The sequence below is a fragment of the Myxocyprinus asiaticus genome, chromosome 8 (genome assembly GCF_019703515.2).
Source record: "Myxocyprinus asiaticus isolate MX2 ecotype Aquarium Trade chromosome 8, UBuf_Myxa_2, whole genome shotgun sequence".
NCBI lineage: Eukaryota > Metazoa > Chordata > Actinopteri > Cypriniformes > Catostomidae > Myxocyprinus > Myxocyprinus asiaticus.
In genome coordinates this window covers 9,116,617-9,129,528 of record NC_059351.1, presented here as the reverse complement: position 1 = coordinate 9,129,528, position 12,912 = coordinate 9,116,617, and the positions used below count along the sequence as shown (strand labels likewise).

General features: G+C 38.4%; 1 protein-coding gene across 1 annotated transcript in view; it reads left to right on the top strand.

Annotated features, from left to right (window-relative positions):
• The first annotated feature begins 445 nt into the window (after positions 1–445).
• LOC127445285 (phosphatidylinositol 4-kinase type 2-beta) overlaps positions 446–12,912 on the top strand; it is a 28,526-nt gene continuing 16,059 nt past the window's right edge. Inside the window, exons 1-5 of the mRNA XM_051705261.1 lie at positions 446–957; positions 8,408–8,559; positions 12,083–12,283; positions 12,421–12,552; positions 12,739–12,892. Coding sequence (XP_051561221.1) covers positions 624–957; positions 8,408–8,559; positions 12,083–12,283; positions 12,421–12,552; positions 12,739–12,892 — 973 coding nt within the window. The 5' untranslated portion in view covers positions 446–623. The remainder of the gene's footprint in view (positions 958–8,407; positions 8,560–12,082; positions 12,284–12,420; positions 12,553–12,738; positions 12,893–12,912) is intronic.

Genomic DNA, 12,912 nt, shown 5'->3' with positions numbered 1-12,912 from the left:
GTGAGTAAATGATGAGAGAATTTTTATTTTTGGGGTGAACTTTTCCTTTAATAAAAATAAGTATCCAAAAGTTAGTTTAAGTGTGTTCCTTTACCATATCTATCATGTGACTTTTCAAATAATAATTTGTGAAACACCATGTATATGATAAACCTAATGTATGAAAATGCCGTCATCTGACTTAAGTCTTGAAGTCTGTCCCAAATGTACGTTTTAATAACATATGCACCCTTATGGACTTGCTGACTAGCGTCCCATCGGACTGCTCTCGCTTACATCACCAAAGTCTGGACTCAGAGGAAGTCCGCAAGGGCTGTAGGCTGCCATCTGGTACAAGGCCAACATTAAAATTCCATCACCTGGTCGTTAATAATAAACAAGCGTTACTATACCTTTAAGAAACCTGTCCGACGGCGTGGGTGAAATGCGCATGCGTGAAAATAGAGGAAGTCGGTAATGGTGACGGATGATGTGGACGTGAAAGGAGCATCAGCGCGTCTTTACTGGAAAAAAAAAAAACTCTGCTGAAGACTGACACCCGGCTATGAAGCGGGATTTATAAGAGCTTTATCCGAGGTGTTTGAGTTTCTCTGGACAGAGACATAATCAAGCCACTGTCCACGATGATGGCAGAGTGCGATCCCACCGACGGCGAGCCGGAGAAAGGCGGCGGAGATTTGACACCGGAGACAAACTTTCACCAGTCGGAGCTGCCCGCGGTGCTATTTGAAAAGACCCGGGCCGCACCGTCACTGGGACTGTCGCTGAATCCCGGGGCAGCGGTCCGGATCTCGGACTCGACGGAAAGCATGCTGACGGAGCTGGAAGCGGACGGGTCGGGGGAAGAGGCGCTTTTGTTACCGGGACCGGCCGGAAATCTTTCACCCCGGGCAGGCAGAGAGAAGAGGACGCGTAGAAACAGACACAGCTCTTCATCTGAAAATCTAGCGTCTCCAGGTGAGATATGTGAGCCGGAGAGCATTGCTCATAATCTGATCATCATTAAACAAAGGTCTCTTAACCCAGAGGCCTGTCTACTCACACTTTATTTATGTTCTCTATACAGCTTCTATATACAGCTATATACTTCTATGAGTACCTGCTTTTCGTTCAACTGTTTTTATATATATATATATATATATATATATATATACATACATACATACATGTATGTGTGTATGTGTGTATATATATATATATATATATACATACATACATACATGTATGTGTGTATGTGTGTATATATATATATATATATATACATACATACATACATGTATGTGTGTATGTGTGTGTGTGTGTGTGTATATATATATATATATATATATATACACGCGTCCTATATATATATATATATACACACACAGCTCTGGAAAAAATTAAGAGACCACTACAAAATTATCAGTTTCTCTGGATTTACTATTTATATGCATGTGTTTGATTAAAATGAACATTTTTGTTTTATTCTATAAAGTACTGACAACATTCCTTCCAAATTCCAAATAAAAATATTGCCATTTAGAGCATTTATTTGCAGAAAATGACAACTGGTCAAAATAACAAAAAAAAGATGCAGTGTTTTCAGACCTTATATAATGCAAAGATAAGTTCATATTCATTTTTAAACAACACAATATTAATGTTTTAATTTAGGAAGAGTTCAGAAATCAATATTTGGTGGAATAACCCTGATTTTCAATCACAGCTTTCATGCGTCTTGGCATGCCCTCTACCAGTCTTTCACATTGCTGTTGGGTGATGTTATGCCACTCCTGGCGCGCAAATTCAGGCAGCTCGGCTTTGATGGCTTGTGGCCATCCATCTTCCTCTTCCTCACATTCCAGAGGTTTCAAAGGGGTTCAGGTCTGGAGCTTGATCCGGTGGTCCTCCATCCACAACTTGATTGACCTGGCTGTGTGGCATGGAGCATTGTCATGCTGGAAAAACCAATCCTCAGAGTTGGGGAACATTGTCAGAGCAGAAGGAAGCAAGTTTTCTTCCAGGATAACCTTGTATAAATTTATGATAAAATTTGCGCCAGGAGTGGCATAATGTCACCCAACAGCAATGTGAAAGATTGGTAGAGAGCGCGCCAAGACGCATGAAAGTTGTGATTGGGGTTATTCCACCAAATATTGATTTCTGAACTCTTCCTAATTTAAAACATTAGTATCGTGTTGTTTAAAAATGTATATGAATATGTTTTCTTTGCATTATTCGAGGTCTGAAAACATGGCATCTTCTTTGTTATTTTGGCTAGTTGTAAATTCCTGCAAATAAATGCTCTAAATATTTTTATTTGGAATTTGGGAGAAATGTTGTCGGTATTTTATAGAATAAAACAAAAATGTTCATTTTATTCAAACACATACCTATAAATAGTCAATCCCGAGAAACTGATAATTTTGCAGTGGTCTCTTAATTATATATATGTGTGTGTGTGTGTGTGTATGTATATATACACACACATTCAAAACATACTTATTTAATTTTTCAATTCCCATTTAGAAATTAGACTGATAAATTGCATTTGCTTTTACAATGTTATCAGCATAATAATTCAGTCAACCTTAAAATCAAAGGAAGAAATCAAAGTCCAAATAGTAGTGATCAATAAACAATGACAGACCATGCTTTTATTTAGAGGTAACCACACCCCTTCCCAAATGACTGCCACTTTTCGTCATTTTAGTGTATAATCTGAATTTAGCGTGGAATAGAACGCACAAGGGACAAGGCTGCATTAGTTTCCATAGCAACCGTGAGTGTTCTGATTCTGTTGCTGCATTCCAAAAAGATCAGCTAATATACCTTAGGGAACTTGCAAACAGGTTAAATTAAAAACATTTTTCAGAGAGTCTCCTTCCCTACACATATTAAACAAGTTTTTATGTAAAAGAATAGAAATACACTAAGTGAAATATTCTAAAAGTTCTAAATTGACTCCCACACATTGCATTCTGTACCGTTACCCCTTCTGCTTATCTCTTTAGTGGAAGAAAATAACTTTGTCTGTTATGCAACTTCCTCCACAGTTCAGTTAACATGCTCTTTGAACCCAGGGCACACATGTGCAGGTGATACCAGAGCAGCTGCTGTGATATCAAGTGTTTCGGAGATATGTCTGCTTGGCTGTTTCTTTGTTTTGCATGTGTTTTCATCATTCAATGTGCAGATGTACTCACAATTTTACTCGCCCAGCAGTGTGACATATTGATGCAATGAAGTTGCAGTTTCTTTAGGCTACATGCTAATGGGAGCTTCATTTGAGTATGATTAAGCCAGAGAGCGGAAAGACATTTGCTTCTGTTTTCTGTTTGAGATCCACATCTGAACTTGCAGTGAAATAGAAAAAACACGAGTGTTTCTTAGTTCAGCAGCTGCATTTGCATTGCCCAGTTGAAATGCAGATATTATTAGCGGTATATCTCTATGTGCTGTGTTTGCATGGTTTTATCTGCATCGTTATCTCCACCAAGAATGCAAACACTAGATGTGACTTGAATTACACAGGGAACCTTTTAACTTGGGACATTACGAAAATATTAATTTAAAAAATGAACAACGGGGCCCAGACTCTTCAGTTCATTTGCTATTTATTTAACGCAAATAATAATCAACACAACCAAAACTGAAGTAAACTTTAAAGTAAAAGTAAAAGATCAATCTTGGAATTTTAAGAATCGATATTGGGATCATTCAGATTAAGATTACGACTAATCGGAAAATTTATAGTTTTTACCCGGCCCTATACATGACAGATTCACTTAAAGAAACCAGATATTTGTTCTAGCTAGATTTGATTCTGATTCACAAGCTTTCCACTAGATTTCGATTCGACTGGATAGCGATTCATATAGGTATACTGTTTTTACACTCACCAAGCACTTTTTTTAGTAACACTTGTACACCTAGTTCTTCATGTGATTTATCTTATCAGCCAGTCGTGTAGCATCAGTGCAGTGCATAAAATTATGCAGAAACAGGTCAGAAGCTTTAGTTAATGTTCACATCAACCATCAGAATGGGGAAAAAATGTGATCTCGATGATTTCGACCGTGGCTTGATTGTTGGTGTCAGACGGGCTGTTTTTTTTTGTTTTGTTTTTTTTTTCTCCCAATTTGGAATGCCCAATTCCCAATGTGCTTTTTTTAAGTCCTCGTGGTCGCGTAGTGACTCGCCTCAGTCCGGGTGGTGGAAGACGAATCCCAGTTGCCTCCGCATCTGAGACTGTCAACCCGCGCATCTTATCATGTGGCTTGTTGAGCGTGTTGCCACGGGGACGTAGCGCGTGTGGAGGCTTGACACCATCCACCGCGGAAATCACGCTCAACTCACCATGCGCCCCACCAAGAATGAACCACATTATAGCGACCGCGAGGAGGTTACCACATGTGACTCTACCCTCCCTAGCAACCGGGCCAATTTGGTTGCTTAGGAAACCTGGCTGGAGTCATTCAGCACGCCCTGGAATTCGAACTAGCGAATTCCACGGGTGGTAGCTTGCGTATTTTAACACTGAGCTACCCAGGCCCCTCCAGACGGGCTGGTTTGAGAATTTTTGTAACTGCTGATCTCCTGGGATTTTCACACACAACAGTCTCTAGAGTTTACTCCAAATGGTACCAAAAACATCCAGTGAGCGGCAGTTCTGTGGACGGAAATGCCTTGTTGATGAGAGAGGTCAACGGAGAATGGCCAGACTGATTCGAGCTGACAGAACAGCTACGATAACTCCGATAATGTACAACTGTAGTGAGCAGAATTGCATCTCAGAATGCACAACATGTTGAACCTTGAGGCGGATTAGCTACAACAGCAGAAGACAGCGTTGGACAGTTTATTAGCACCACAGTGTTCCTAATAAAGTGTGCAGTGAGTGTATGTTACAATGTCCATTTTGCTTACATATGAAAGAAATTCTCTCTTTGTCTCAGCTAATGCTCTTTTAGGTACAATTTGAAAATATAAATTTGACAACTTAGATTTTATCATTAGTTTTTCATCATATTGGTCACATTTCAGCTTTTGAAACATTTTCAAATTCAGTCCATTCCATCAATAAATGTCTTGAAATTGCATGTTTTAGTTTGATTGCATAATTTGTACTATTTACAGATATTTTCATTTTCATGTGGAACATGTGTAGTCATTTTATTTTACTCTTGAAGCATATTGGATGTATTAATACCACTGTTCAAAGATGAAAACAATAGTATTTTAGTTGTCAAATGCACTCAGCCTAAAATAGCTGGAAGAGCTTTTTGAAAATGTGTGCAAATTTGGCAGTGTGAACTAAAGTAATTAGAAATACAAGTTATTAAAGTTATTCATTTCTCAGACTCTTTCAGGCCTAATTGTACTAATCAAATTATCTCATTGTTAAAGCACACCATGTCTGTTAATAGAGCTTTAAAGACTGGCATTAACTCATTCTTTTTATCAGACAAACACCTCCCAGGGCCTTAACATCAACTACAGAAACATTCAGATCAGAGATGAATTTGGGATTGCACATGTTTAGATCAGAATTCGGCATTGTATTTTGGTTGTACACTCCAGTCTTCAGTGAAACTTATGCCATGCCTCATGATAAATGACATTGGCTCAGTGGGGACATGCTTTTTGAGATGTCTTCGATGGGTGTGCCTATCTATACTAGAGAGGGAAAGTTTACTTGTCCTCTTCTAAATGTTTAATGGACATCAGAGAGCCTCGGTCTGTGTCTAATGGAGTTACACGTTCACTCAGGGAAAGCTGCTCAGGCCATCAGCTAAATGTGTGTATGTGTTTTACCTTTTAGACCCTATGTAGGCCACTTACTGTTTGTTTTACTGCGGTGTGTGCATTCAGTGCAGATAATTGTGCATCTCAAAATAGTAGACTCTGAAAAATGAATGTGAATATTGCTGAAATGCAACCATCCCTGGGTAGGTGTATCATGTGACAAACACAGAGAGAGCGGACAAGTATGTGTGCTATTGAGCAACTTTTGATTTTAGTGCTCTGTGTTAATAAGAGTCACACAGACCCTCTCTACTTGAGTTAGGATCATCTGATCTGATCATCTGCCGTCTCTATTCGGATCACATGAGTGCGTGTTCATATCCAGGCCCAGATGGAATCTGCGCACTCATAATTGTGACATCTGTCATTCAATTAAGTTCTATCCCTACTCCTAGCATGTTAAGTAAATATTTTGGCTGATTTGTGTTGCATTCTGCTACCAATAAGAATGTAGAACTCTCAGCTCCATTTAATACATGTTTGAATCCCTCGACTTTTCCCTCAAAATCAGTGCAGAAAATACAAAAATAGGCTGCAGATTCCATTTGGGCCTGTCAATAACTTGTATATGGAACACTGATACAGGTCCCGATACATTAGTCCTTAAAGCGGTCATATCATGAGAAATTTAATTTTACATGATTTTTGAAGTAGGAGTTCTCAGAGCTATATGAAAACAGATGGTAACTTTTAGAACTCAAAACTTCCGACCAAGTCCAAAAAGACCATTTATTCCAAAAATGGCTTGTTCTTGACTTTCACAACTTTCTGACCATTAACATAACACTGACCACATTGATATATTTAGACTCCTATTTTCATTGTTCAGAAACTTGGCATGCTCAGTTATAAGGTTATAATGTAGTAGGATTGATTCCTGAACACCACAAGAACCAATCATAAGAATAAAATGTGCGAAAGTCCACAAATTGTGCAACAGTTTGCAGGGCATATTTCAGTACAGATTGTTTTTGTGAGCCTGTCACAATTTATTGCAGGCTTTGTAAAGATGTCATTGAGGAATTGTGGCAATACTAATAAATTGGCCTGACAGCATACCCATGAGTGAGCACTGCAAAGTGCTCATTTTACTTGTAAAGAGGGCGTACATAGAAGTCTTAAAGGTAAAACAGAAAGAGTATAACAGAGAGAGGATGGAAATGGTCATGAAAATGGCAACTTAACATTATAAGTGGACCTCAGGGTAAAAATAAATAATTCAAAATGTGCTGGGTTCCCATGATCTTGGAAAACCTGGAAATATCAGGGCATTTTAAGTGTTGCCCAGGCCTAGAAAAAAAAGTCATGGAAATGAATAAAATCTTAAAAGTCTTTCCTAAATATAAATTCCTTAAATATGCATTTTTCTAGTTATGCTCCAAAATATTTGAAATATTTAATTGGCTAAATATTGATATCGAGTAGTGAAACACAGAAATGAACATTTTTGACTTAAACTCATACCAAAATTTCTGGGCCGAAAACCAAAATGGAAAATGATTATTTTAAGTTAGACTTTGTTTGGAATAATTAAACAAATTCGAAATGTTATTATATGTATTTTAATAGATAATTATATGCACGAGACCATGAGTACTGGATGCCAAATGGGTCAGTTTGGATTCTTTCATGTATTTGACTTGAACAGTAGGTGGAGATATATGACCCCAAATATTTCCGCCGATTGGAATTTCGGTGCATCCTACTTGCTTGAAGCCATAATGATGTCTTATTTGTAAGCAAATTATTCTTTGGAGTTCATCTCCAAACTAACTAACTAATTCAATATTAGTGATACATTAGTGAACTGGTCATAGTGTGAATAATTCTTAAAAGTCCTTATTCATTAAATTCAAATCACTATAAATGTAATGGGACGGTCAGGGAAATTCATTGGTCAAAAAGTGTGGAACACTTAATGTACTAGATGACTCTTTTAAAGAATAGGATCCATAGACTGATGTTCTTAGCCTGAAAAGCCTTTATCCTAGATGGGTAGCTTTTTTTGTTAAGACTGCATCTTTTTCTTTTTTTTTTTTTTTTTTTTTTTTTGCAAAGTGTTACAAAATAAACTAAACAATGATCAGAACCCACTTGTAAGCTGTCAGTACCAAGTACAAAAAATTAAGAAACTACGTTTACTGGTCTTTAGATGACTTGCTTTGATATCGAACTTTTCATCTGTGGCTTATGTATTTGTAGCTTTTCGCACCCTGAGATCACACATGCCCAGTGCTCTTTTAATTTGTATCTTTTTGAACAGATGGAACAGGCAAGCAAATACCAATGAGAGCTCCAGCACAGATTCTGAAGGATGGCTTTCAGACAGAGATGGTGTTTGACTAAATTGCATGGTCACTAGTGATTCAGCTTTGAAGCTACAATTTTTAAGAGTTTAATTTTTTTTTTTTTCCTCTAGAAGTTTGGCCTTGGGCTTGAATTTCATTCAGTGTGTGAAATTGTTAAAAGAAAATCAGTCGCCCAGTATATGCTGTTTTGCTGTGTGACATTTTGAGATGAGGAATAGGAATACAGATATACAGGAGTCTAATATTAATTAATACTAATACAAATCTTAGGCTTATGCTAAAAATCACTGGGTGTATATTTGTGTGTATAGGTAATAGCAGTGGAGAATTCAACCATTTCCCAGAAGACCCAGAGTTTGGAGAAATTATTCAAAGGGCGGAGCAGGCGATTGAAAACGGCGTCTTTCCCGAACGTATCTCGCAAGGATCCAGCGGAAGCTACTTTGTGAAAGATCCCAAAGGGGTGAGTACGTTTGAATGCTAAGTATTGAAGCTGTGCCTAATGGTAACGGTATAAACAAACCCCCCCCCCCTTTTTTTATTTTGTTTTAATTTTTTTTTTTACTGAAATAAAAATGAAAAATGCATTCCAAAAACTGAAACTAAACTACAATACATTTTCCAAAAATAAACTAAATATAAAAATGACCACAAATAGTGTTTGATAAACAGCAGGCTATTTTGTAAAATGAGACTTTTACAACCCGGCTTCATTAAACATGAAAATGCCACTAGATGTGGATTAAAATAAATGGGAAATTCAATGGCTGTAAACATATTTAAATGTTTGGTTAAAACATTTACAGCCCTAAAATACTAAAACTAAAATTCAAATGCAAACTAAATATGCTTAAACTAAACTGAAACTAGAAAACACTGGAAAAACTACAACTAAAGTAAATTGAAAGTACAAACTGTAATAAAATAAAAATATAGCTGCAAGCAGCAATAACGGGTTGAAGCAGACCAAAGGTATGTAAGGAAGTATAATTGGACATCAATGATTATGATTTTAAGAAAAGCGTCTTTAAAAAAGCATAGGTATAGTTGCTTGTATTACAATGCAATTTATTCTAACTTTTGATATACAGTGCATCTGGAATGTATTCACAGCACTTCACTTTTTCCACATTTTGTTATGTTACAGCCTTATTCCAAAATGGATTCAATTCATTATTTTCTTCAAAATTCTACAAACAATACCCCATAATGACAACGTGAAAGAAGTTTGTTTGAGATCTTTGCAAATTTATTAAAAATAAAAAACGAAAAAAATCACATGTACATAAGTATTCACAGCCTTTGCCATGACACTCAAAATTGAGCTCAGATGCATCCTGTTTCCACTGATCATCCTTGAGATGTTTCTACAACTTGATTGGAGTCCACCTGTGGTAAATTCAGTTGATTGGACATGATTTGGAAAGGCACACACCTGTCTATATAAGGTCCCACAGTTAACAGTGCATGTCAGAGCACAAACCAAGCCATGAAGTCCAAGGAATTGTCTGTAGACCTCCAAGACAGGATTGTATTGAGGCACAGATCTGGGGAAGGGTACAGAAAAATTTCTGCAGCATTGAAGGTCCCAATGAGCACAGTGGCCTCCATCATCCGTAAATGGAAGAAGTTTGGAACCACCAGGACTCTTCCTAGAGCTGGCCGCCTGGCCAAACTGAGTGATCGGGGGAGAAGGGCCTTAGTCAGGGAGGTGACCAAGAACCCGATGGTCACTCTGACAGAGTTCCAGCATTTCTCTGTGGAGAGAGGAGAACCTTCCAGAAGAACAACCATCTCTGCAGCACTCCACCAATCAGGCCTGTATGGTAGAGTGGCCAGACGGAAGCCACTCCTCAGTAAAAGTCACCTGACAGCCCGCCTGGAGTTTGCCAAAAGGACCTGAAGGACTCTCAGACCATGAGAAACAAAGATTGAACTCTTTGGCCTGAATGGCAAGTGTCATGTCTGGAGGAAACCAGGCACCGCTCATCACCTGGCCAATACCATCCCTACAGTAAAGCATGGTGTTGGCAGCATCATGCTGTGGGGATGTTTTTCAGCAGCAGGAACTGGGAGACTAGTCAGGATCGAGGGAAAGATGAATGCAGCAATGTACAGAGACATCCTTGATGAAAACCTTCTCCAGAGTGCTCTGGACCTCAGACTGGGGCGAAGGTTCGTCTTCCAACAGGACAACGACCCTAAGCACACAGCCAAGATAACAAAGGAGTGGCTCCGGGACAACTCTGTGAATGTCCTTGAGTGGCCCAGCCAGAGCCCAGACTTGAACCCGATTGAACATCTCTGGAGAGATCTGAAAATGGCTGTACACCGACGCTCCCCATCCAACCTGATGGAGCTTGAGAGGTCCTGCAAAGAAGAATGGGAGAAACTGCCCAAAAATAGGTGTGCCAAGCTTGTAGCATCATACTAAAAAAGACTTGAGGCTGTAATCGGTGCCAAAGGTGCTTCAACAAGCAAAGGCTGTGAAAGGCTGTGAATACTTACGAACATGTGATTTGTTGTTTTGTTTTATTTTTTTTTTAATACATTTGCACAGATTTCAAACAGACTTCTTTCGTGTTGTCATTATGGGGTATTGTTTGTAGAATTTTGAAGAAAATAATGAATTTAATCCATTTTGGAATACGGCTGTAACATAACAAAATGTGGAAAAAGTGAAGCGCTGTGAATACTTTCCAGATGCACTGTAGGTGGCACTGTCACCAAATGTATATAATGCTGTCAGGGTGTGGTAACAATGACGCATACAAAGTTTTATTTCACTACGCCAAAGTGTTGCCAAGATACAGCCTCAAATCCATTTTGGCATCAACTAATTTTGGAAATTAGTTGATGCGTTTCACGAGAACGGTTTGGTCTATCAAAAAAAATTCATAACTTTCGTGCAAATCAGATGTACTGTCTAGGAGGAGTTCGCAAAAGTAGGTTTTCAGTTACATTCAAAATGGCGGACAGGAAGTATGGCCGACCATGGCAAAATAGGTATCATCATACTTGCATGACCAATGAATCTATAAAGAGCGGTCACAGGATGATAGGCCAAATGAATCAAACATTATAAGCATTTTTACACATTACATTTTGACTTGACCACAAGGCGTTGCTGGCCCTACATTTATACAGGTACCCTCGGGGAATGGTGCCAATTGTAAAATAAGGTCTAAGAGGAGATCGAAAAATTATGTTTTTTGGAAAATTCAAAATGGTGGAAAATCTATTCTGGCAGAAATTGAAACCATGGAACCATGGTAATTGATCCAAGGAATCAGAAAAAAAAAAAATGCATTTGATTCTAGGCCTTAAACGGTTCAAAAGTAATGAACATAAAAATGAGTGCAAATTTGAACAGTTGGTGGTGCTAGAGGTTTTGAGTTGGAGACCCCAAATTTGTGTCAGTTACATTTGAGAGTGTCCCCTGTCAGTGTGCCAAATTTCATATCTTTCCTATTTACAGTTCTATGGGCTGCCATAGACTTCAAGAGCGGAATAAAAATAAGAACACTAACGGATACAGTAGGTACATACGCATCTTCAGTGCTCGGTCCCTAATAAAAAATTGGAACTATAGTAATCCATGAAGTCAAAGGGGATTAGATGTAATGTATAGATGGAATTTACATTAAATACCAACTTTGTTTATTAAAACACTACAGTGAGTTAGTATTTTGATGATGAGCACTGGATGAATGCACTTCACGTCATTGTGCAGTTTGCATACAATGTCATGCTGCAGTCTTTAGCGTTGGGTTATGCATGCATGATCACCTCTCTCCTGTGAGCTAGATGCATACATTATGCATGAATGTTAATGTTGCATTGTTTGGATCCATTCTCTCAGAAAAACAATGTTTATTTAGTAATTCACATTTTTACATTTATGATCTGCAGTAGTTATATACAAAACTATAATTCAAATTTGTGGTGTAGTTTAATTATTTGTTCTTGTATTTTATCTTCTGCAGAAAATCATTGGTGTGTTTAAACCAAAATCAGAGGAGCCTTATGGTCACTTAAACCCTAAATGGACCAAATATTTCCATAAAGTCTGCTGCCCATGCTGTTTTGGCCGTGGCTGCCTCATCCCTAACCAAGGCTACCTTTCTGAGGCAGCTGCCTCGCTCGTGGACCAAAAACTGGGTTTGGGGATTGTACCCAAAACGAAGGTGAGGATGGGCAAGGCAACTCACAAACTCTAACCGCTTAGGTTGAACTAGTACTTGAGTTCCCTCAGAATCAAGCTTTGCAATTTCATAAACTCATTCTAAAAACAAAACAAAAAAACTACACTTTGCCTCTCCAGGTTGTATCTTTGGCCAGCGAGACATTTCATTATAGTGCGATTGACCGTGCCAAATCTCGTGGTAAGAAATATGCACTGGAGAAAGTACCCAAAGTCGGTCGGCGGTTTCACAGAGTTGGCCTTCCTCCAAAGGTAACAATTTACCTCATTGTTAAACTATCCCAATGGCCAAACCACAGATATCAACTACAATTTTAGTGTGTACCAGAATTAGAACAAGCCATGGAAAATGTAACAGAGCCAAGTTGTTTTTATTAGTTTGTCTGAAATCGATATGTTGTCTTCAGAAGGCTTCAGTAGCTGTTCTCTGTTATCTAGGTGGGCTCGTTTCAGTTGTTTGTGGAGGGCTACCATGAAGCAGACTACTGGCTTAGGAAGTTTGAGGCAGAGCCTCTTCCAGAGAACATGAGGAAACAGCTTCAGTCTCAGTTTGAGAGGCTGGTGGTGCTGGATTATGTCATCAGAAACACAGGTATTGGATGGTGATGATAT